The sequence below is a fragment of the Epinephelus lanceolatus genome, chromosome 12 (assembly GCF_041903045.1).
Source record: "Epinephelus lanceolatus isolate andai-2023 chromosome 12, ASM4190304v1, whole genome shotgun sequence".
Lineage (NCBI taxonomy): Eukaryota > Metazoa > Chordata > Actinopteri > Perciformes > Serranidae > Epinephelus > Epinephelus lanceolatus.
The window spans coordinates 41,732,712-41,758,206 of NC_135745.1; the positions used below are offsets into that span (position 1 = coordinate 41,732,712).

Here is a 25,495-nt window from a genome sequence, read left to right on the forward strand (position 1 = left end):
TTCAAACTACGACACTCAGTTCACACAGTTAGACATTTCATGTTAGTTAAATGTTTCACTTTTTCAAGTAAAGTTAATGCAGTTGTTGGAAACTCGTAGTTCAAAGGATTCAAAAGTCTATCGGAAATAATAATTATTAAAAATGTTTATCGACCATTTTCAGTAAAATATTCAGTTTTCAGCAGCATTCCCGAAAAAGGAAAAATGATAGTCAGTTGATTAAACCAGTCTCATGAAATAAACCAAACTATCAATGCAGAACTCTGAGCAATAATTAGATAATAGCTATAACCACAGTCACCATATCAGCTGTAAATATACACTGAACAAAAATATAAACGCAACACTTTTGTTTTTGCTCCCATTTTTCGTGAGCTGGACTCAAAGATCTAAAACTTTTTCTATACACACAAAAGACCATTTCCCTCAAATATCGTTCACAAATCTGTCTAAATCTGTGTTAGTGAGCACTTCTCCTTTGCCGAGATAATCCACCCCACCTCACAGGTGTGGCATATCAAGATGCTGATTAGACAGCATGATTATTGCACAGGTGTGCCTTAGGCTGGCCACAATAAAAGGCCACTCTAAAATGTTCAGTTTTATCACACAGCACAATGCCACAGATGTTGCAAGTTTTGAGGGAGCGTGCAATTGGCATGTCCACCAGAGCTGTTGCCCGTGAATTGAATGTTCATTTCTCTACCATAAGCCGTCTCCAACCGGCCTCACAACCGCAGACCACGTGTAACCACACCAGCCCAGGACGTCCACATCCAGCATGTTCACCTCCAAGATCGTCTGAGACCAGCCACCCGGACAGCTGCTGCAACAATCGGTTTGCATAACCAAAGAATTTCTGCACAAACTGTCAGAAACCGTCTCAGGGAAGATCATCTGCATGCTCGTCGTCCTCATCGGGGTCTCGACCTGACTGCAGTTCGTCGTCGTAACCGACTTGAGTGGGTAAATGCTCACATTCGATGGCGTCTGGCACGTTGGAGAGGTGTTCTCTTCACGGATGAATCCCTGTTTTCACTATTCAGGGCAGATGGCAGACAGCGTGTGTGGCGTTGTGTGGGTGAGCGGTTTGCTGATGTCAACGTTGTGGATCGAGTGGCCCATGGTGGCGGTGGGGTTATGGAATGGGCAGGCGTATGTTATGGACAACGAACACAGGTGCATTTTATTGATGGCATTTTGAATGTACAGAGATACCGTGACGAGATCCTGAGGCCCATTGTTGTGCCATTCATCCACGACCGTCACCTCATGTTGCAGCATGGTAATGCACGGCCCCATGTTGCAAGGATCTGTACACAATTCCTGGAAGCTGAAAACATCCCTGTTCTTGCATGGCCAGCATACTCACCGGACATGTCACCCATTGAGCATGTTTGGGATGCTCTGGATCGACGTATACGACAGCGTGTTCCAGTTCCTGCCAATATCCAGCAGCTTCACACAGCCACTGAAGAGGAGTGGACCAACATTCCACAGGCCACAATCAACAACCTGATCAACTCTATGCGAAGGAGATGTGTTGCACTGCGTGAGGCAAATGGTGGTCACACCAGATACTGACTGTTTTCTGACCCCCCCCCGAATAAAGCAAAACTGCACATTTCAGAGTGGCCTTTTATTGTGGCCAGCCTAAGGCACACCTGCGCAATATTCATGCTGTCTAATCAGCATCTTGATATGCCACACCTGTGAGGTGGGATGGATTATCTCGGCAAAGGAGAAGTGCTCACTAACACAGATTTAGACAGATTTGTGAACAATATTTGAGGGAAATGGTCTTTTGTGTATGTAGAAAAAGTTTTAGATCTTTGAGTCCAGCTCACGAAAAATGGAAGCAAAAACAAAAGTTTTGCGTTTATATTTTTGTTCAATGTAGAAGGATTTTAGGGTTCTTGACATCCCAGCTGGTCACCAACGTTTTCCAATGTTTATATTTGGTTGAATTTTGGTTGTGATGTCTGTTTACCAAAATTCAATGTCAGGACAATGTCTGATGCCAGCGTCAGTTGTTGTCAAACACTGACGACACATGACGCTGATTTTTTGTCGGTTTGAATTTGTGCAGTGAGGTACCCAAAATCCAACATCTTCCAAACATCTCATGTTTTCACCATGAACTGATTGATGACTGATGGATGGATCTGTAGAATATTGTTTTTTGCATTTGATTAATATTTATAGTTTTCTCGCAGCAAATCACACTGAGGTCACTTAAACTTTTTATTTTCATCATGACTGTGATTGTGAGGAAAACTGTTGATATTAAATGATGACCTTGAAATCAAAACACTGTGTGGTGTTTATTAGTTGAAATAAAGGAGGTCAAACTAAAGTGTCACCTTCAGTCAGTGAGGATCATGAGCCAAACAAACATTAATAAAGACAATCATTTCAGCTTTTTGTAATTTAAATCATGAAATCCTAGCATGTGTGTAAAGGTGAGGTGTCAGAGAGGAGTGTGAACACAGGTGCATCACCAGGTGCCATTTTATCACCTCTGTTCTTTTCTCTGTAAACCAATGAGTTGAAACTCAAACACACTGCTGATGATGTGGCACTGGTTGGCCTTCTGTGTGAGGGGGACTCTGCAAAAGGTGGCACATATTTGAATCATGTAGTTTCTCTGCAGCAGTGGTGTGAGGAGAGTGTGTTTAATAAATGTAGGTGAAACCAGGAGCTTCTTTAATCAGCAGCACACCAGACGCTCCTCATACATTTCAACCTTTGACCATCACTGGCTGCCTGATCTTCACACAGAGAGGACTGAGTGTATATTTAAGGAAACCTGAACGTTTAGTGGTCTGACACAATTTAGCACCATGTGTGACACCATGTGTGTTTATTATCAAATGGTTTCATGAGTCTAAAAACTAAAACATGCAGACAAAGTGAGTGGAGGAGCTTTAACCTCCTCTACCTCCCTGCTTAGCAGGATGAAGGCGCCCTCTTGTGTTGAGCATCACTTTTCACATTTCACTTGTTCACCTGCTGTGATGTTCACTGCAGGAAGACAAGTCCAGAGTTCACTCAGCCTTTGGCAGCTTCACACAACATCAGTAAAGAGACATTTCAATATGTGTAATATCACAATGTTTGTGTGTGTAATATCACACTGTGTGCTCTAGCCACTTTGGTGCCCTAGGCGGGATTAGGGTTCGGTGCCCCCACCCCCTAGTTTAACTTTTTTGAAGGAGGATTAGCTATTCTAGCGTTAATATGTCCTGTAGACAAGTTGAATAAATATTGATAGTTGCACTATACTTTGATTATATTTTGAGTTAGGCCATATTTCCTCTGTAAACTGTATTTGTCATCAAATATATTTTATTGTGCTACTTTTACCATAATAATAGAAGTATGGAAGACAGATTTTGGTAATAGATAGTGTTGGTATTCTTGAATGGACTCCTTTTAACAAAGTCAAATATGTGGCAATATTGCATTCAAATGAAAATTGGGATCTGTGTGCAAGCTACAGTTCCCATTGTTTTCCGTCCCTATGGAGCTTTATAAATGTTTAAAGGCTTGGCCAACTTACTGACATTGTAAAAATAGACTTTCATAGCCTCCATGTGTGGACAAATGGACGAAAACATTCCAGATGTACAGGCCAGGATGAGTTGCATGTGTAAGTGATGTGAATATTGTGGTAAGAGTATTTGTGAATATTTGATAGAAACAACAAACATGTCTCTGGATGTGGCCATATTTACATTAGAAACATGACTGCAGCAGTAACATACAGTTACAGAACTCACCTGATTCAGGCTGTGTCTCACTGGAAGTCGTGAGGTAGTGAGGTGGTGTGCTGAATCCAGCCGTGCTGCTGCTTGTTGCCTGACTTGTAGCTGGATTCAAACAGACAGTACATCCATACTGTTACACCACTGCTTTAAGTCTGTTGTGTCATTCTACTTCATATAAAGTGAAGCACTGTACAAATAGACTTTATTTTATTTGACCTACATTTACTGTAATTAATAACAAGGTTAACCTGGAACATTCAACAGTAATAATAATGACATTATAATAATAATATTAATAATGATAAAAATGACAACATAGCAGTGTGTCAGAGACCACAAATAATTGGCTAAACTTACATTCTTCAGCGAGTGGAGGAGGTGTCAGAGAAGGCCCCTCTGCAGCAGCTTCTCGGGGCTTCTTGTTCAAAATTTTTCTCAGTGCATCTGGACAGATGTGGAGTAGATTTATCTCTTACTGTACAGTACAAGCAAAACATGTAGCTGCAGCAGACAGACTACTACTTGCACCAGTGATGTGTTCAACATAACATGAATTATTATCTAGTTGTGATTATGAATGACTAAAATAAAAGAGGTTGCACTACAGTTATATTGTCACACTTCCAGCACAATATCTAATGTGCTGAGTAAGAGGAGGAGCACTAAGCAGCCAGAAGTTAACCAGATACAAACAGCAATAAACCAGCTCAGCAGCTTAACTCAATCCTTGGCAGCGATCACATCATTATCTGGGCGCACCTGAGGGCTTGGAGGTCTTTTCATGATGATAACCCAATAATTTGACAATTTATGACCTCTTGTTGTCTGTCAGTCACAACCTACCTACCTGAGATGCGCACAGATAACTCGTCCCACCCCCCTTTCCCACAGTGACATGACTGAGCACGGTGCAGGACAGGTTCAGGGCCAGGTCAAATAATGACAAACAACAGGGGGGTTGTTGTTGTTGTTGTTTACTTTTTCTTTATTTGTTCTTTTTTTCAAGACAGAGTATGAGGAAAGGGCGCCAGTCGTGGCTGCAAATTATTATTAGTATTTATTTTATTTTATTTATTCTATTTTATTTTATTTTTTGAGGGCTTGCAGCTGCGCCCCTGCCAGCATGTGGCACCCTAGGCGACTGCCTATATGGCCGATGCCAAGAGCCGGCCCTGGTGCGCGTTTGTTGACAGGAGTCACACCCTGAAACACTGATGCTGCATTCAGGTCACATGGGAAAGATGGGAGAGATAAGACATAGTATTTGGGAATGTGAGATTTGAGGCTAAACGTTCAAATGTCTCTGACTTGTTGAATTCTGATTAAAGAACATGGAAACACTTGGAACCAAAGTAAAGAATCATATTTTCATGTCATGATTTTATGACTGGACCTGATATAAGCTGCTCATTTTTACATTTGTTGTTGGAGTTCAGATATTTCACGTGTTATAAAAGCTGAGTCACTCACTGTCACTGTGGTAGTGTTTGGTTTCCTAGTGTCTCTGTTAGGTGCTGTCTGCTGAGAACATTTCTCCCAGATCGATTCTGTCATATCAACATTTATACATGTTTAAAATCAAAGTTTTAAAAATTAAAATGAGACCTCATCAAGCTCAGGAACAAATCATGTTTGTGCTGGCCACATCTGATCAAAACAAAGATTTAAATAACAAATTTCACTTGAATGACTTGTGACGACACAAATTATGATCTGCATCCAAATTTATTTGATGTTCATGGACACAAAAACAGAAAGCAAACACTATTAAATGACTCTTGTTCAGTGATTTCATGTTCAGATTCACTTCATCCACACAAGAATCTCAGCTGTGTACAAGACAATAATGAATGATGTCCTTATTGATTATGATCAGGATCATTACACTTCTATAAAACCTCATAACAACAACAACATTTGGTCTGCCAAACAAATAAATGTGATTATAGATTTCTTTACAGATGAACACAAAGACAACAAAGTGTGGAGGATAAAGGAGGTGACACACACAGGAAGGAGCGCCACCTACACACACTCAAACATTTACACAACAACTCAGGAGAAGATGTCAAAGTCCCGCCCACAATGTTTGACTGACAGCTGATCTGTGTGCAGTGAAGAAACACCACAACAATCAGCTGTCAGCAACAAACATGGAGACCAAACACAGAGTTTAACCCTTAAATGACTTCTGACTGTTTGACTTGACACAACTCAGCTGTGGAATCAGGATGAAGCCAAAGTCCAGCATACAGAGGCTGAGTGAATGTGGTCTGGACTCTGTGGAGGAGAGTCATGGTTTCAGAGACGCTGTAGAAGGACAGAATACCTGCACTGTGATCCAGGTACACTCCTACTCTGGAGGACCAAGGACCTGAGACACGAGTTTTGACTTTGTTGTGATAAAAGTTATAACTGTTATTGTCACATCTTAACATCCAAGATTTGTCATTGTGTCCAAATAAACATTCATCCCCCCACCCTGCTCTGCTGATATTCTTGTATGCGACTGCCACATAAACTCCTCCTCTCCACTCCACCTCCCAGTAACAACGTCCAGTCAGACTCTCTCTACTCAGGACCTGACAACATCCAGTGAATCTGTCTGGGTGTTTAGAATAAGACTGTTGTTGTCTCATTACTGTCACTTTCCTGTTCCCCTCAGATAATAACAGCCATGTGTTTGCTGTGTTTGGATCCAGTGTGATGTGACGTGAATATCTGAAGAACTCAGCTCTGGTCTTGGGCTCTGGTTGTGGCAGTAAAACATCCACTTCAGTCCCTGTCAGTGAGGCGTTTGTCCATGTGTCCCTCAGGGCGTCCTGTAGTTTATCTCTGACTCCTGACACAGCCGCTGTCACGTCCTCAAAGTAGTGGCGAGGACGGATGTTGATGCTGGATGAGTGTGTGGCTTCACTGAGTGCTGACAGTGAGGGGTAGTTGTGTAGAAACTGGGTGTGATCCTCTGTGTGTGAGAGCTGCTTCAGCTCAGCGTCTTTCCTCTTCAGCTCAGTGATCTCCTGCTCCAGCTTCTCCTGAAGCTCTTTGACTCGACTCACTTCAGTTTCCTGCTGCCATCTGAGCTGCTGCTTCACATCAGAGCGTCTTTTCTCCATGAGACGGATCAGCTCAGTGAAGATCTTCTCACTGTGCTCCACTGCTTTATCAGCAGAGCGACTGATAGCCTCCACCTCCTGTTGGAGCAGCTTCACATCTTTCTCTGTGTCCTGGATTCTCTGCTGGATGTTTTGTCGACTCCCCTCCAGCTCTCTCTGCCTCTCAGTCCTTTCTGCTGCAGCTGACACTGTGTCGTGGCCTTTATGTTCCTCCACAGAGCAGAGATAACAGATACACTGCTGATCAGTGCGGCAGAACATCTTCATCACCTCATCATGACGAGAGCAGATGTTCTGCTGCAGCTTCTTGGAGGGCTCCACCAGCTTGTGTTTCTGTAATGGAGCCGAGTCACGATGAGGCTGGAGGTGTTTCTCACAGTAAGAGGCCACACACTGCAGACAGGACTTGAAGGCTTTCAGTTTCCTCCCAGTGCAGACATCACAGGCCACATCTTCAGCTCCAGCATAGCAGTGATCAGCAGGAGCAGCTTGGAGTCCAGTCTTCTTCAGTTGCTCCACTAAAACTGCTAACATGGTGTTTTTCCTCAGGACAGGCCTCGGTGTGAAGCTCTGCCTACACTGAGGGCAGCTGTAGATTCTCTTCTCATCCTCTCCATCCCAGAAGCTTTGAATACAGTTGATGCAGTAGCTGTGTCCACAGGGAAGAGCCACCGGATCCTTCAGTAGATCCAGACAGATGGAACAAGAGAAGGTTTCTCGGTCCAGCTCAACTCCTTTCTGCGCCATTTCACCTCTCAGTGATGGTGACTGTCAAATAGTTTTATTCTCTCTGATCAGAAAAACAAATCTGTTGATAGAGACGAGCTGGCTTCAGGAGGAGGGAGGAGAGGGAAGTCTTTTCAGGCTTTGCTGCATTCCACAAGGAGTGGTGAGAGGCAGGGTGTGTTATCTGACATTTACAACAGGCAGTAAGAACAGATTCAAACTACGACACTCAGCTCACACAGTTAGACATTTCATGTTAGTTAAATGTTTCACTTTTTCAAGTAAAGTTAATGCAGTTGTTGGAAACTCGTAGTTCAAAGGATTCAAAAGTCTATCGGAAATAATAATTATTAAAAATGTTTATCGACCATTTTCAGTAAAATATTCAGTTTTCAGCAGCATTCCGGAAAAAGGAAAAATGATAGTTAGTTGATTAAACCAGTCTCATGAAATAAACCAAACTATCAATGCAGAACTCTGAGCAATAATTAGATAATAGCTATAACCACAGTCACCATATCAGCTGTAAAGATACACTGAACAAAAATATAAACGCAACATTTTTGTTTTTGCTCCCATTTTTCGTGAGCTGGACTCAAAGATCTAAAACTTTTTCTATACACACAAAAGACCATTTCCCTCAAATATCGTTCACAAATCTATCTAAATCTGTGTTAGTGAGCACTTCTCCTTTGCCGAGATAATCCATCCCACCTCACAGGTGTGGCATATCAAGATGCTGATTAGACAGCATGATTATTGCACAGGTGTGCCTTAGGCTGGCCACAATAAAAGGCCACTCTAAAATGTTCAGTTTTATCACACAGCACAATGCCACAGATGTTGCAAGTTTTGAGGGAGCGTGCAATTGGCATGTCCACCAGAGCTGTTGCCCGTGAATTGAATGTTCATTTCTCTACCATAAGCCGTCTCCAACCGGCCTCACAACCGCAGACCACGTGTAACCACACCAGCCCAGGACGTCCACATCCAGCATGTTCACCTCCAAGATCGTCTGAGACCAGCCACCCGGACAGCTGCTGCAACAATCGGTTTGCATAACCAAAGAATTTCTGCACAAACTGTCAGAAACCGTCTCAGGGAAGATCATCTGCATGCTCGTCGTCCTCATCGGGGTCTCGACCTGACTGCAGTTCGTCGTCGTAACCGACTTGAGTGGGTAAATGCTCACATTCGATGGCGTCTGGCACGTTGGAGAGGTGTTCTCTTCACGGATGAATCCCTGTTTTCACTATTCAGGGCAGGTGGCAGACAGTGTGTGTGGCGTTGTGTGGGTGAGCGGTTAGCTGATGTCAACGTTGTGGATCGAGTGGCCCATGGTGGCGGTGGGGTTATGGAATGGGCAGGCGTATGTTATGGACAACGAACACAGGTGCATTTTATTGATGGCATTTTGAATGTACAGAGATACCGTGACGAGATCCTGAGGCCCATTGTTGTGCCATTCATCCACGACCGTCACCTCATGTTGCAGCATGGTAATGCACGGCCCCATGTTGCAAGGATCTGTACACAATTCCTGGAAGCTGAAAACATCCCAGTTCTTGCATGGCCAGCATATTCACCGGACATGTCACCCATTGAGCATGTTTGGGATGCTCTGGATCGGCGTATACGACAGCGTGTTCCAGTTCCTGCCAATATCCAGCAGCTTCACACAGCCACTGAAGAGGAGTGGACCAACATTCCACAGGCCACAATCAACAACCTAATCAACTCTATGCGAAGGAGATGTGTTGCACTGCGTGAGGCAAATGGTGGTCACACCAGATACTGACTGTTTTCTGACCCCCCCCCCGAATAAAGCAAAACTGCACATTTCAGAGTGGCCTTTTATTGTGGCCAGCCTAAGGCACACCTGCGCAATATTCATGCTGTCTAATCAGCATCTTGATATGCCACACCTGTGAGGTGGGATGGATTATCTCGGCAAAGGAGAAGTGCTCACTAACACAGATTTAGACAGATTTGTGAACAATATTTGAGGGAAATGGTCTTTTGTGTATGTAGAAAAAGTTTTAGATCTTTGAGTCCAGCTCACGAAAAATGGAAGCAAAAACAAAAGTTTTGCGTTTATATTTTTGCTCAATGTAGAAGGATTTTAGGGTTCTTGACATCCCAGCTGGTCACCAACGTTTTCCAATGTTTATATTTGGTTGAATTTTGGTTGTGATGTCTGTTTACCAAAATTCAATGTCAGGACAATGTCTGATGCCAGCGTCAGTTGTTGTCAAACACTGACGACACATGACGCTGATTTTTTGTCGGTTTGAATTTGTGCAGTGAGGTACCCAAAATCCAACATCTTCCAAACATCTCATGTTTTCATCATGAACTGATTGATGACTGATGGATGGATCTGTAGAATATTGTTTTTTGCATTTGATTAATATTTATAGTTTTCTCGCAGCAAATCACACTGAGGTCACTTAAACTTTTTATTTTCATCATGACTGTGATTGTGAGGAAAACTGTTGATATTAAATGATCACCTTGAATTCAAAACACTGTGTGGTGTTTATTAGTTGAAATAAAGGAGGTCAAACTAAAGTGTCACCTTCAGTCAGTGAGGATCATGAGCCAAACAAACATTAATAAAGACAATCATTTCAGCTTTTTGTAATTTAAATCATGAAATCCTAGCATGTGTGTAAAGGTGAGGTGTCAGAGAGGAGTGTGAACACAGGTGCATCACCAGGTGCCATTTTATCACCGCTGTTCTTTTCTCTGTAAACCAATGAGTTGAAACTCAAACACACTGCTGATGATGTGGCACTGGTTGGCCTTCTGTGTGAGGGGGACTCTGCAAAAGGTGGCACATATTTGAATCATGTAGTTTCTCTGCAGCAGTGGTGTGAGGAGAGTGTGTTTAATAAATGTAGGCGAAACCAGGAGCTTCTTTAATCAGCAGCACACCAGACGCTCCTCATACATTTCAACCTTTGACCATCACTGGCTGCCTGATCTTCACACAGAGAGGACTGAGTGTATATTTAAGGAAACCTGAACTTTTAGTGGTCTGACACAATTTAGCACCATGTGTGACACCATGTGTGTTTATTATCAAATGGTTTCATGAGTCTAAAAACTAAAACATGCAGACAAAGTGAGTGGAGGAGCTTTAACCTCCTCTACCTCCCTGCTTAGCAGGATGAAGGCGCCCTCTTGTGTTGAGCATCACTTTTCACATTTCACTTGTTCACCTGCTGTGATGTTCACTGCAGGAAGACAAGTCCAGAGTTCACTCAGCCTTTGGCAGCTTCACACAACATCAGTAAAGAGACATTTCAATATGTGTAATATCACACTGTGTGCGTCAAAGCCGGCTCTAGCCACTTTGGTGCCCTAGGCGGGATTAGGGTTCGGTGCCCCCACCCCCTAGTTTAACTTTTTTGAAGGAGGATTAGCTATTCTAGCGTTAATATGTCCTGTAGACAAGTTGAATAAATATTGATAGTTGCACTATACTTTGATTATATTTTGAGTTAGGCCATATTTCCTCTGTAAACTGTATTTGTCATCAAATATATTTTATTGTGCTACTTTCACCATAATAATAGAAGTATGGAAGACAGATTTTGGTAATAGTGTTGGTATTCTTGAATGGACTCCTTTTAACAAAGTCAAATATGTGGCAATATTGCATTCAAATGAAAATTGGGATCTGTGTGCAAGCTACAGTTCCCATTGTTTTCCGTCGCTATGGAGCTTTATAAATGTTTAAAGGCTTGGCCAACTTACTGACATTGTAAAAATAGACTTTCATAGCCTCCATGTGTGGACAAATGGACGAAAACATTCCAGATGTACAGGCCAGGATGAGTTGCATGTGTAAGTGATGTGAATATTGTGGTAAGAGTATTTGTGAATATTTGATAGAAACAACAAACATGTCTCTGGATGTGGCCATATTTACATTAGAAACATGACTGCAGCAGTAACATACAGTTACAGAACTCACCTGATTCAGGCTGTGTCTCACTGGAAGTCGTGAGGTAGTGAGGTGGTGTGCTGAATCCAGCCGTGCTGCTGCTTGTTGCCTGACTTGTAGCTGGATTCAAACAGACAGTACATCCATACTGTTACACCACTGCTTTAAGTCTGTTGTGTCATTCTACTTCATATAAAGTGAAGCACTGTACAAATAGACTTTATTTTATTTGACCTACATTTACTGTAATTAATAACAAGGTTAACCTGGAACATTCAACAGTAATAATAATGACATTATAATAATAATAATATTAATAATGATAAAAATGACAACATAGCAGTGTGTCAGAGACCACAAATAATTGGCTAAACTTACATTCTTCAGCGAGTGGAGGAGGTGTCAGAGAAGGCCCCTCTGCAGCAGCTTCTCGGGGCTTCTTGTTCAAAACTTTTCTCAGTGCATCTGGACAGATGTGGAGTAGATTTACCTCTTACTGTACAGTACAAGCAAAACATGTAGCTGCAGCAGACAGACTACTACTTGCACCAGTGATGTGTTCAACATAACATGAATTATAATCTAGTTGTGATTATGAATGACTAAAATAAAAGAGGTTGCACTACAGTTATATTGTCACACTTCCAGCACAATATCTAATGTGCTGAGTAAGAGGAGGAGCACTAAGCAGCCAGAAGTTAACCAGATACAAACAGCAATAAACCAGCTCAGCAGCTTAACTCAATCCTTGGCAGCGATCACATCATTATCTGGGCGCACCTGAGGGCTTGGAGGTCTTTTCATGATGATAACCCAATAATTTGACAATTTATGACCTCTTGTTGTCTGTCAGTCACAACCTACCTACCTGAGATGCGCACAGATAACTCGTCCCACCCCCCTTTCCCACAGTGACATGACTGAGCACGGTGCAGGACAGGTTCAGGGCCAGGTCAAATAATGACAAACAACAGGGGGATTGTTGTTGTTGTTGTTTACTTTTTCTTTATTTGTTCTTTTTTTCAAGACAGAGTATGAGGAAAGGGCGCCAGTCGTGGCTGCAAATTATTAGTAGTATTTATTTTATTTATTCTATTTTATTTTATTTTTTGAGGGCTTGCAGCTGCGCCCCTGCCAGCATGTGGCACCCTAGGCGACTGCCTATATGGCCGATGCCAAGAGCCGGCCCTGGTGTGCGTTTGTTGACAGGAGTCACACCCTGAAACACTGATGCTGCATTCAGGTCACATGGGAAAGATGGGAGAGATAAGACATAGTATTTGGGAATGTGAGATTTGAGGCTAAACGTTCAAATGTCTCTGACTTGTTGAATTCTGATTAAAGAACATGGAAACACTTGGAACCAAATGTAAAGAATCATATTTTCATGTCATGATTTTATGACTGGACCTGATATAAGCTGCTCATTTTTACATTTGTTGTTGGAGTTCAAATATTTCACGTGTTATAAAAGCTGAGTCACTCACTGTCACTGTGGTAGTGTTTGGTTTCCTAGTGTCTCTGTTAGGTGCTGTCTGCTGAGAACATTTCTCCCAGATCGATTCTGTCATATCAACATTTATACATGTTTAAAATCAAAGTTTTAAAAATTAAAATGAGACCTCATCAAGCTCAGGAACAAATCATGTTTGTGCTGGCCACATCTGATCAAAACAAAGATTTAAATAACAAATTTCACTTGAATGACTTGTGACGACACAAATTATGATCTGCATCCAAATTTATTTGATGTTCATGGACACAAAAACAGAAAGCAAACACTATTAAATGACTCTTGTTCAGTGATTTCATGTTCAGATTCACTTCATCCACACAAGAATCTCAGCTGTGTACAAGACAATAATGAATGATGTCCTTATTGATTATGATCAGGATCATTACACTTCTATAAAACCTCATAACAACAACATTTGGTCTGCCAAACAAATAAATGTGATTATAGATTTCTTTACAGATGAACACAAAGACAACAAAGTGTGGAGGATAAAGGAGGTGACACACACAGGAAGGAGCGCCACCTACACACACTCAAACATTTACACAACAACTCAGGAGAAGATGTCAAAGTCCCGCCCACAATGTTTGACTGACAGCTGATCTGTGTGCAGTGAAGAAACACCACAACAATCAGCTGTCAGCAACAAACATGGAGACCAAACACAGAGTTTAACCCTTAAATGACTTCTGACTATTTGACTTGACACAACTCAGCTGTGGAATCAGAATAAACCCAAAGTCCAGCATAGAGAGGCTGAGTGAATGTGGTCTGGACTCTGTGGAGGAGAGTCATGGTTTCAGAGACGCTGTAGAAGGACAGAATACCTGCACTGTGATCCAGGTACACTCCTACTCTGGAGGACTGAGGACCTGAGATGGGAGTTTTGACACTGTTGTGATAAAACTCATAACTGTTGACACATCTTAATGCCCATGATTTGTCACTGTGTCCAAATCTACATTCACCCCCTGCTCTGCTGATATTCTTGTATGCGACTGCTACATAAACTCCTCCTCTCCACTCCACCTCCCAGTAACAACGTCCAGTCAGACTCTCTCTACTCAGGACCTGAGACCATCCAGTGAATCTTTCTGGGTGATCAGAATAAGACTGTTGTTGACTCATGAATGTCACTTTCCTGTTCCCCTCAGATAATAACAGCCATGTGTTTGCTGTGTTTGGATCCAGTGTGATGTGACGTGAATATGTGAAGAACTCAGCTCTGGTCTTGGGCTCTGGTTGTGGCAGTAAAACATCCACTTCAGTCCCTGTCAGTGAGACGTTTGTCCATGTGTCCCTCAGAGCGTCCTGTAGTTTATCTCTGACTCCTGACACAGCCGCTGTCACATCCTCAAAGTAGCGGCGAGGACGGATGTTGATGCTGGATGAGTGTGTGGCTTCACTGAGTGCTGACAGTGAGGGGTAGTTGTGTAGAAACTGCTTGTGATCCTCTGTGTGTGAGAGCTGCTTCAGCTCAGCGTCTTTCCTCTTCAGCTCAGTGATCTCCTGCTCCAGTTTCTCCTGAAGCTCTTTGACTCGACTCACTTCAGTTTTCTGCTGCCATCTGAGCTGCTGCTTCACATCAGAGCGTCTTTTCTCCATGAGACAGATCAGCTCAGTGAAGATCTTCTCACTGTGCTCCACTGCTTTATCAGCAGAGCGACTGATAGCCTCCACCTCCTGTTGGAGCAGCTTCACATCTTTCTCTGTGTCCTGGATTCTCTGCTGGATGTTTTGTCGACTCCCCTCCAGCTCTCTCTGCCTCTCAGTCCTTTCTGCTGCAGCTGACACTGTGTCGTGGCCTTTATGTTCCTCCACAGAGCAGAGATAACAGATACACTGCTGATCAGTGCGGCAGAACATCTTCATCACCTCATCATGACGAGAGCAGATGTTCTGCTGCAGCTTCTTGGAGGGCTCCACCAGCTTGTGTTTCTGTAATGGAGCCGAGTCACGATGAGGCTGGAGGTGTTTCTCACAGTAAGAGGCCACACACTGTAGACAGGACTTGAAGGCTTTCAGTTTCCTCCCAGTGCAGACATCACAGGCCACATCTTCAGCTCCAGCATAGCAGTGATCAGCAGGAGCAGCTTGGTGTCCAGTCTTCTTCAGTTGCTCCACTAAAACTGCTAACATGGTGTTTTTCCTCAGGACAGGCCTCGGTGTGAAGCTCTGCCTACACTGAGGGCAGCTGTAGATTCTCTTCTCATCCTCTCCATCCCAGAAGCTTTGAATACAGTTGATGCAGTTGCTGTGTCCACAGGGAAGAGTCCCCGGATCCTTCAGTAGATCCAGACAGATGGAACAAGAGAAGGTTTCTCGGTCCAGCTCAACTCCTTTCTGCGCCATTTCACCTCTCAGTGATGGTGACTGTCAAATAGTTTCACTCTCTCTGATCAGAAAAACAAATCTGTTGATAGAGACGAGCTGGCTTCAGGAGGAGGGAGGAGAGGGAAGTCTTTTCAGGCTTTGCTGCATTCCACAAGGAGTGGTGAGAGGCAGGGTGTGTTATCTGACATTTACAACAGGCAGTAAAAACAGATTCAAACTACGACACTCAGTTCACACAGTTAGACATTTCATGTTAGTTAAATGTTTCACTTTTTCAAGTAAAGTTAATGCAGTTGTTGGAAACTCGTAGTTCAAAGGATTCAAAAGTCTATCGGAAATAATAATTATTAAAAATGTTTATCGACCATTTTCAGTAAAATATTCAGTTTTCAGCAGCATTCCCGAAAAAGGAAAAATGATAGTCAGTTGATTAAACCAGTCTCATGAAATAAACCAAACTATCAATGCAGAACTCTGAGCAATAATTAGATAATAGCTATAACCACAGTCACCATATCAGCTGTAAATATACACTGAACAAAAATATAAACGCAACACTTTTGTTTTTGCTCCCATTTTTCGTGAGCTGGACTCAAAGATCTAAAACTTTTTCTATACACACAAAAGACCATTTCCCTCAAATATCGTTCACAAATCTGTCTAAATCTGTGTTAGTGAGCACTTCTCCTTTGCCGAGATAATCCACCCCACCTCACAGGTGTGGCATATCAAGATGCTGATTAGACAGCATGATTATTGCACAGGTGTGCCTTAGGCTGGCCACAATAAAAGGCCACTCTAAAATGTTCAGTTTTATCACACAGCACAATGCCACAGATGTTGCAAGTTTTGAGGGAGCGTGCAATTGGCATGTCCACCAGAGCTGTTGCCCGTGAATTGAATGTTCATTTCTCTACCATAAGCCGTCTCCAACCGGCCTCACAACCGCAGACCACGTGTAACCACACCAGCCCAGGACGTCCACATCCAGCATGTTCACCTCCAAGATCGTCTGAGACCAGCCACCCGGACAGCTGCTGCAACAATCGGTTTGCATAACCAAAGAATTTCTGCACAAACTGTCAGAAACCGTCTCAGGGAAGATCATCTGCATGCTCGTCGTCCTCATCGGGGTCTCGACCTGACTGCAGTTCGTCGTCGTAACCGACTTGAGTGGGTAAATGCTCACATTCGATGGCGTCTGGCACGTTGGAGAGGTGTTCTCTTCACGGATGAATCCCTGTTTTCACTATTCAGGGCAGATGGCAGACAGCGTGTGTGGCGTTGTGTGGGTGAGCGGTTTGCTGATGTCAACGTTGTGGATCGAGTGGCCCATGGTGGCGGTGGGGTTATGGAATGGGCAGGCGTATGTTATGGACAACGAACACAGGTGCATTTTATTGATGGCATTTTGAATGTACAGAGATACCGTGACGAGATCCTGAGGCCCATTGTTGTGCCATTCATCCACGACCGTCACCTCATGTTGCAGCATGGTAATGCACGGCCCCATGTTGCAAGGATCTGTACACAATTCCTGGAAGCTGAAAACATCCCTGTTCTTGCATGGCCAGCATACTCACCGGACATGTCACCCATTGAGCATGTTTGGGATGCTCTGGATCGACGTATACGACAGCGTGTTCCAGTTCCTGCCAATATCCAGCAGCTTCACACAGCCACTGAAGAGGAGTGGACCAACATTCCACAGGCCACAATCAACAACCTGATCAACTCTATGCGAAGGAGATGTGTTGCACTGCGTGAGGCAAATGGTGGTCACACCAGATACTGACTGGTTTTCTGACCACCCCCCCCCCCCCCCAGACCCCCCGAATAAAGCAAAACTGCACGTTTCAGAGTGGCCTTTTATTGTGGCCAGCCTAAGGCACACCTGCGCAATATTCATGCTGTCTAATCAGCATCTTGATATGCCACACCTGTGAGGTGGGATGGATTATCTCGGCAAAGGAGAAGTGCTCACTAACACAGATTTAGACAGATTTGTGAACAATATTTGAGGGAAATGGTCTTTTGTGTATGTAGAAAAAGTTTTAGATCTTTGAGTCCAGCTCACGAAAAATGGGAGCAAAAACAAAAGTTTTGCGTTTATATTTTTGTTCAATGTAGAAGGATTTTAGGGTTCTTGACATCCCAGCTGGCCACCAACGTTTTCCAATGTTTATATTTGGTTGAATTTAGGTTGTGATGTCTGTTTACCAAAATTCAATGTCAGGACAATGTCTGACGCCAGCGTCAAACACTGACGACACATGACGCTGATTTTTTGTCGGTTTGAATTTGTGCAGTGAGGTACCCAAAATCCAACATCTTCCAAACATCTCATGTTTTCATCGTGAACTGATTGATGACTGATGGATGGATCTGTAGAATATTGTTTTTTGCATTTGATTAATATTTATAGTTTTCTCGCAGCAAATCACACTGAGGTCACTTAAACTTTTTATTTTCATCATGACTGTGATTGTGAGGAAAACTGTTGATATTAAATGATGACCTTGAATTCAAAACACTGTGTGGTGTTTATTAGTTGAAATAAAGGAGGTCAAACTAAAGTGTCACCTTCAGTCAGTGAGGATCATGAGCCAAACAAACATTAATAAAGACAATCATTTCAGCTTTTTGTAATTTAAATCATGAAATCCTAGCATGTGGGTAAAGGTGAGGTGTCAGAGAGGAGTGTGAACACAGGTGCATCACCAGGTGCCATTTTATCACCTCTGTTCTTTTCTCTGTAAACCAATGAGTTGAAACTCAAACACACTGCTGATGATGTGGCACTGGTTGGCCTTCTGTGTGAGGGGGACTCTGCAAAAGGTGGCACATATTTGAATCATGTAGTTTCTCTGCAGCAGTGGTGTGAGGAGAGTGTGTTTAATAAATGTAGGTGAAACCAGGAGCTTCTTTAATCAGCAGCACACCAGACGCTCCTCATACATTTCAACCTTTGACCATCACTGGCTGCCTGATCTTCACACAGAGAGGACTGAGTGTATATTTAAGGAAACCTGAACGTTTAGTGGTCTGACACAATTTAGCACCATGTGTGACACCATGTGTGTTTATTATCAAATGGTTTCATGAGTCTAAAAACTAAAACATGCAGACAAAGTGAGTGGAGGAGCTTTAACCTCCTCTACCTCCCTGCTTAGCAGGATGAAGGCGCCCTCTTGTGTTGAGCATCACTTTTCACATTTCACTTGTTCACCTGCTGTGATGTTCACTGCAGGAAGACAAGTCCAGAGTTCACTCAGCCTTTGGCAGCTTCACACAACATCAGTAAAGAGACATTTCAATATGTGTAATATCACACTGTGTGCGTCAAAGCCGGCTCTAGCCACTTTGGTGCCCTAGGCGGGATTAGGGTTCGGTGCCCCCACCCCCTAGTTTAACTTTTTTGAAGGAGGATTAGCTATTCTAGCGTTAATATGTCCTGTAGACAAGTTGAATAAATATTGATAGTTGCACTATACTTTGATTATATTTTGAGTTAGGCCATATTTCCTCTGTAAACTGTATTTGTCATCAAATATATTTTATTGTGCTACTTTTACCATAATAATAGAAGTATGGAAGACAGATTTTGGTAATAGATAGTGTTGGTATTCTTGAATGGACTCCTTTTAACAAAGTCAAATATGTGGCAATATTGCATTCAAATGAAAATTGGGATCTGTGTGCAAGCTACAGTTCCCATTGTTTTCCGTCGCTATGGAGCTTTATAAATGTTTAAAGGCTTGGCCAACTTACTGACATTGTAAAAACAGACTTTCATAGCCTCCATGTGTGGACAAATGGACGAAAACATTCCAGATGTACAGGCCAGGATGAGTTGCATGTGTAAGTGATGTGAATATTGTGGTAAGAGTATTTGTGAATATTTGATAGAAACAACAAACATGTCTCTGGATGTGGCCATATTTACATTAGAAACATGACTGCAGCAGTAACATACAGTTACAGAACTCACCTGATTCAGGCTGTGTCTCACTGGAAGTCGTGAGGTAGTGAGGTGGTGTGCTGAATCCAGCCGTGCTGCTGCTTGTTGCCTGACTTGTAGCTGGATTCAAACAGACAGTACATCCATACTGTTACACCACTGCTTTAAGTCTGTTGTGTCATTCTACTTCATATAAAGTGAAGCACTGTACAAATAGACTTTATTTTATTTGACCTACATTTACTGTAATTAATAACAAGGTTAACCTGGAACATTCAACAGTAATAATAATGACATTATAATAATAATATTAATAATGATAAAAATGACAACATAGCAGTGTGTCAGAGACCACAAATAATTGGCTAAACTTACATTCTTCAGCGAGTGGAGGAGGTGTCAGAGAAGGCCCCTCTGCAGCAGCTTCTCGGGGCTTCTTGTTCAAAACTTTTCTCAGTGCATCTGGACAGATGTGGAGTAGATTTACCTCTTACTGTACAGTACAAGCAAAACATGTAGCTGCAGCAGACAGACTACTACTTGCACCAGTGATGTGTTCAACATAACATGAATTATAATCTAGTTGTGATTATGAATGACTAAAATAAAAGAGGTTGCACTACAGTTATATTGTCACACTTCCAGCACAATATCTAATGTGCTGAGTAAGAGGAGGAGCACTAAGCAGCCAGAAGTTAACCAGATACAAACAGCAATAAACCAGCTCAGCAGCTTAACTCAATCCTTGGCAGCGATCACATCATTATCTGGGCGCACCTGAGGGCTTGGAGGTCTTTTCATGATGATAACCCAATAATTTGACAATTTATGACCTCTTGTTGTCTGTCAGTCACAACCTACCTACCTGAGATGCGCACAGATAACTCGTCCCACCCCCCTTTCCCACAGTGACATGACTGAGCACGGTGCAGGACAGGTTCAGGGCCAGGTCAAATAATGACAAACAACAGGGGGATTGTTGTTGTTGTTTACTTTTTCTTTATTTGTTCTTTTTTTCAAGACAGAATATGAGGAAAGGGCGCCAGTCGTGGCTGCAAATTATTAGTAGTATTTATTTTATTTATTCTATTTTATTTTATTTTTTGAGGGCTTGCAGCTGCGCCCCTGCCAGCATGTGGCACCCTAGGCAACTGCCTATATGGCCGATGCCAAGAGCCGGCCCTGGTGTGCGTTTGTTGACAGGAGTCACACCCTGAAACACTGATGCTGCATTCAGGTCACATGGGAAAGATGGGAGAGATAAGACATAGTATTTGGGAATGTGAGATTTGAGGCTAAACGTTCAAATGTCTCTGACTTGTTGAATTCTGATTAAAGAACATGGAAACACTTGGAACCAAATGTAAAGAATCATATTTTCATGTCATGATTTTATGACTGGACCTGATATAAGCTGCTCATTTTTACATTTGTTGTTGGAGTTCAGATATTTCACGTGTTATAAAAGCTGAGTCACTCACTGTCACTGTGGTAATGTTTGGTTTCCTAGTGTCTCTGTTAGGTGCTGTCTGCTGAGAACATTTCTCCCAGATCGATTCTGTCATATCAACATTTATACATGTTTAAAATCAAAGTTTTAAAAATTAAAATGAGACCTCATCAAGCTCAGGAACAAATCATGTTTGTGCTGGCCACATCTGATCAAAACAAAGATTTAAATAACAAATTTCACTTGAATGACTTGTGACGACACAAATTATGATCTGCATCCAAATTTATTTGATGTTCATGGACACAAAAACAGAAAGCAAACACTATTAAATGACTCTTGTTCAGTGATTTCATGTTCAGATTCACTTCATCCACACAAGAATCTCAGCTGTGTACAAGACAATAATGAATGATGTCCTTATTGATTATGATCAGGATCATTACACTTCTATAAAACCTCATAACAACAACAACATTTGGTCTGCCAAACAAATAAATGTGATTATACATTTCTTTACAGATGAACACAAAGACAACAAAGTGTGGAGGATAAAGGAGGTGACACACACAGGAAGGAGCGCCACCTACACACACTCAAACATTTACACAACAACTCAGGAGAAGATGTCAAAGTCCCGCCCACAATGTTTGACTGACAGCTGATCTGTGTGCAGTGAAGAAACGCCACAACAATCAGCTGTCAGCAACAAACATGGAGACCAAACACAGAGTTTAACCCTTAAATGACTTCTGACTATTTGACTTGACACAACTCAGCTGTGGAATCAGGATGAAGACAAAGTCCAGCATAGAGAGGCTGAGTGAATGTGGTCTGGACTCTGCGGAGGAGAGTCATGGTTTCAGAGACGCTGTAGAAGGACAGAATACCTGCACTGTGATCCAGGTACACTCCTACTCTGGAGGACTGAGGACCTGAGACGGGAGTTTGGACTTTGTTGTGATAAAAGTTATAACTGTTATTGGCACAATATAACATCCAAGATTTGTCATTGAATCCAAATAAACATTCATCCCCTGCTCTGCTGATATTCTTGTATGCGACCGCTACATTAACTCCTCTTCCTCTCCACTCCACCTCCCAGTAACAACGTCCAGTCAGACTCTCTCTACTCAGGACCTGAGACCATCCAGTGAATCTGTCTGGGTGTTTAGAATAAAACTGTTGTTGTCTCATTACTGTCACTTTCCTGTTCCCCTCAGATAATAACAGCTCTGTGAATGCTGTGTTTGGATCCAGTGTGATGTGACGTGAATATCTGAAGAACTCAGCTCTGGTCTTGGGCTCTGGTTGTGGCAGTAAAACATCCACTTCAGTCACTGTCAGTGAGACGTTTGTCCATGTGTCCCTCAGGGCGTCCTGTAGTTTATCTCTGACTCCTGACACAGCCGCTGTCACGTCCTCAAAGTAGCGGTGAGGACGGATGTTGATGCTGGATGAGTGTGTGGCTTCACTGAGTGCTGACAGTGAGGGGTAGTTGTGTAGAAACTGGTTGTGATCCTCTGTGTGTGAGAGCTTCTTCAGCTCAGCGTCTTTCCTCTTCAGCTCAGTGATCTCCCGCTCCAGCTTCTCCTGAAGCTCTTTGACTCGACTCACTTCAGTTTCCTGCTGCCATCTGAGCTGCTGCTTCACATCAGAGCGTCTTTTCTCCATGAGACGGATCAGCTCAGTGAAGATCTTCTCACTGTGCTCCACTGCTTTATCAGCAGAGCGACTGATAGCCTCCACCTCCTGTTGGAGCAGCTTCACATCTTTCTCTGTGTCCTGGATTCTCTGCTGGATGTTTTGTCGACTCCCCTCCAGCTCTCTCTGCCTCTCAGTCCTTTCTGCTGCAGCTGACACTGTGTCGTGGCCTTTATGTTCCTCCACAGAGCAGAGATAACAGATACACTGCTGATCAGTGCGGCAGAACATCTTCATCACCTCATCATGACGAGAGCAGATGTTCTCCTGCAGCTTCTTGGAGGGCTCCACCAGCTTGTGTTTCTTGAATGGAGCTGAGTCACGATGAGGCTGGAGGTGTTTCTCACAGTAAGAGGCCACACACTGCAGACAGGACTTGAAGGCTTTCAGTTTCCTCCCAGTGCAGACATCACAGGCCACATCTTCAGCTCCAGCATAGCAGTGATCAGCAGGAGCAGCTTGGAGTCCAGTCTTCTTCAGTTGCTCCACTAAAACTGCTAACATGGTGTTTTTCCTCAGGACAGGCCTCGGTGTGAAGCTCTGCCTACACTGAGGGCAGCTGTAGATTCTCTTCTCATCCTCTCCATCCCAGAAGCTTTGAATACAGTTGATGCAGTAGCTGTGTCCACAGGGAAGAGTCCCCGGATCCTTCAGTAGATCCAGACAGATGGAACAAGAGAAGGTTTCTCGGTCCAGCTCAACTCCTTTCTGCGCCATTTCACCTCGTGGCAGTGACTGTGTGAGTTTCACTCTCTGAGAAGTGAAACTAGTTTGAGCTCTGATCTAAACATCATGTGTTCCTGCAGTGAATGGAGCCTGTCAGCTCTGTCACGTCACCACAGTGTTGGATACACACTGTAGATCTGAAGGGGAGGGAACAAGGAAATGTGTGGACAGTGGAGCTGGCTGTGTGTGTGAGAGCAGGAAGAGGAGGGAGGGCTCATCAAGCTCTGAGTCATTCCAGGAAGAGGAGCAGTTTGAGTTTGAACTTTGTCTCCTCATCTAAAACCTACTTCCTGTTTGAAAAGTTTTTAGTTGTAAAATACAGTGGTGTGAAAAAGTGTTTGCCACCTTCCTGATTTCTTACTTTTTTGCATGTTTTCCGCACTTAAATGTTTCAGATTATCAAACAAATTTAAACATTAGTCAAAGATAACACAAGTAAACACAAAATGCAGTTTTTAAATGAAGGGTCTTATTAATGAGAAAGAAAAAAATCCAAAGCTACATGGCCCTGTGTGAAAAAGTGTTTGCCCCCTAAACCTAATAACTGGTTGGGCCACCCTTAGCAGCAACTCCTGCAATCTAGCGTTTGCGATAACTTGCAATGAGTCTTTTACAACGCTGTGGAGGAATTTTGGCCCACTCATCTTTGCAGAAATGTTGTAATTCAGCCACATTGGAGGGTTTTCGAGCATGAACCGCCTTTTTAAGGTCATGCCACAGCATCTCAATAGGATTCAGGTCAGGACTTTGACTAGGCCACTCCAAAGTCTTCATTTTGTTTTTCTTCAGCCATTCAGAGGTGGACTTGCTGGTGTGTTTTGGATCATTGTCCTGCTGTAGAACCCAAGTTCGCTTCAGCTTGAGGTCACGAACAGATGGCCGGACATTCTCCTTCAGGATTTTTTGGTAGACAGCAGAATTCATGCTTCCATTTATCACAGCAAGTCTTCCAGGTCCTGAAGCAGCAAAACAGCCCCAGACCATCACACTGCCACCACCATATTTTACTGTTGGTATGATGTTCTTTTTCTGAAATGCGGTGTTACTTTTACGCCAGATGTAATGGGACACAGACCTTCCAAAAAGTTCAACTTTTGTCTCGTCAGTCCACAGAATATTTTCCCAAAAGTCTTGGGGATCATCAAGATGTTTTCTGGCAAAAATGAGATGAGCCTTAATGTTCTTTTTGCTTAGCAGTGGTTTTCGTCTTGGAACTCTGCCATGCAGGCCATTATTGCCCAGTCTCTTTCTTATGGCAGAGTCATGAACACTGACCTTAACTGAGGCAAGTGATGCCTGCAGTTCTTTAGATGTTGTTGTGGGGTCTTTTGTCACCTCTTGGATGAGTTGTCGCTGCACTCTTGGGGTGATTTTGGTCGGCCAGCCACTCCTGGGAAAGTTCACCACTGTTCCGTGTTTTCGCCATTTGTGGATAATGGCTCTCACTGTGGTTCGCTGGAGTCCCAAAGCTTTAGAAATGGCTTTATAACCTTTTCCAGACTGATAGGTTTCAATTACTTTTTTTCTCATTTGTTCGTGAATTTCTTTGGATCTCAGCATGATGTCTGTAGCTTTTGAGGATCTTTTGGTCTACTTCACTTTGTCAGGTAGGTCCTATTTAAGTGATTTCTAGATTGAGAACAGGTGTGCAGTAATCAGGCCTGGGTGTGGCTACAGAAATTGAACTCAGGTGTGATCAACCAGAGTTATGTTTTAACAGGAGCTGGGGGTCAAACACTTTTTCACACAGGGCCATGTAGCTTTGGATTATTTTCTTCCTCATTAATAAGACCCTTCATTTAAAAACTGCATTTTGTGTTTACTTGTGTTATCTTTGACTAATGTTTAAATTTGTTTGATGATCTGAAACATGCAAAAAAGTAAGAAATCAGGAAGGGGGCAAACACTTTTTCACACCACTGTACGTCTTGGCTCCTCAGGTTTTGGTGATGGCTCCATATTTCTCTGACTCCTCCTCAAATTCTGTCACATTTTCTTCTGCTGGTTAAACACAGTTGACTGACAACAGGACGTTACCAAAGTAAACTGTCATAAAACACTTCTGTAGCTGTTTAATAATCTTGTCACATATTTAATGATCTACTTTGAAGCATTTGTGACAAAACATTTCAGTTTCAGAGTATCATCCTGAACCAAAGCAGCATTTCAAGCTTCAGATGGTTTGAACAAATATCAAACAAGTTATTTGTTGCAAGTGTGAATCCAGAAGGAGACGAATG

At 42.8% G+C, this 25,495-nt stretch overlaps 3 protein-coding genes across 3 annotated transcripts; all 3 read right to left on the reverse strand.

Annotated features, from left to right (window-relative positions):
- Window positions 1-5,702: 5,702 nt before the first annotated feature.
- LOC144465118 (tripartite motif-containing protein 16-like) lies at window positions 5,703-7,661 on the reverse strand. The gene has a single exon (XM_078173438.1). It carries the CDS (start codon window positions 7,631-7,633, stop codon window positions 5,951-5,953), a length of 1,683 nt encoding a protein of 560 aa, XP_078029564.1. The 5' UTR covers window positions 7,634-7,661; the 3' UTR covers window positions 5,703-5,950.
- A 5,907-nt stretch (window positions 7,662-13,568) lies between these two features.
- On the reverse strand, window positions 13,569-15,432 carry LOC144465127 (tripartite motif-containing protein 16-like). Its single transcript, XM_078173446.1, has one exon. It carries the CDS (start codon window positions 15,430-15,432, stop codon window positions 13,774-13,776), a length of 1,659 nt encoding a protein of 552 aa, XP_078029572.1. The 3' UTR covers window positions 13,569-13,773.
- Window positions 15,433-21,096: 5,664 nt separating this feature from the next.
- Window positions 21,097-23,646, reverse strand: LOC144465128 (tripartite motif-containing protein 16-like). Its single transcript, XM_078173447.1, has one exon. The coding sequence runs from the start codon at window positions 23,244-23,246 to the stop codon at window positions 21,582-21,584; it is 1,665 nt and encodes a 554-aa protein (XP_078029573.1). The 5' UTR covers window positions 23,247-23,646; the 3' UTR covers window positions 21,097-21,581.
- Window positions 23,647-25,495: the final 1,849 nt, after the last annotated feature.

Coding starts and splice junctions, on each gene's coding strand:
- LOC144465118 (XM_078173438.1), bottom strand. CDS start 7,633: ATGGCGCAGAAAGGAGTTGAGCTGGACCGAGAAACCTTCTCTTGTTCC.
- LOC144465127 (XM_078173446.1), bottom strand. CDS start 15,432: ATGGCGCAGAAAGGAGTTGAGCTGGACCGAGAAACCTTCTCTTGTTCC.
- LOC144465128 (XM_078173447.1), bottom strand. CDS start 23,246: ATGGCGCAGAAAGGAGTTGAGCTGGACCGAGAAACCTTCTCTTGTTCC.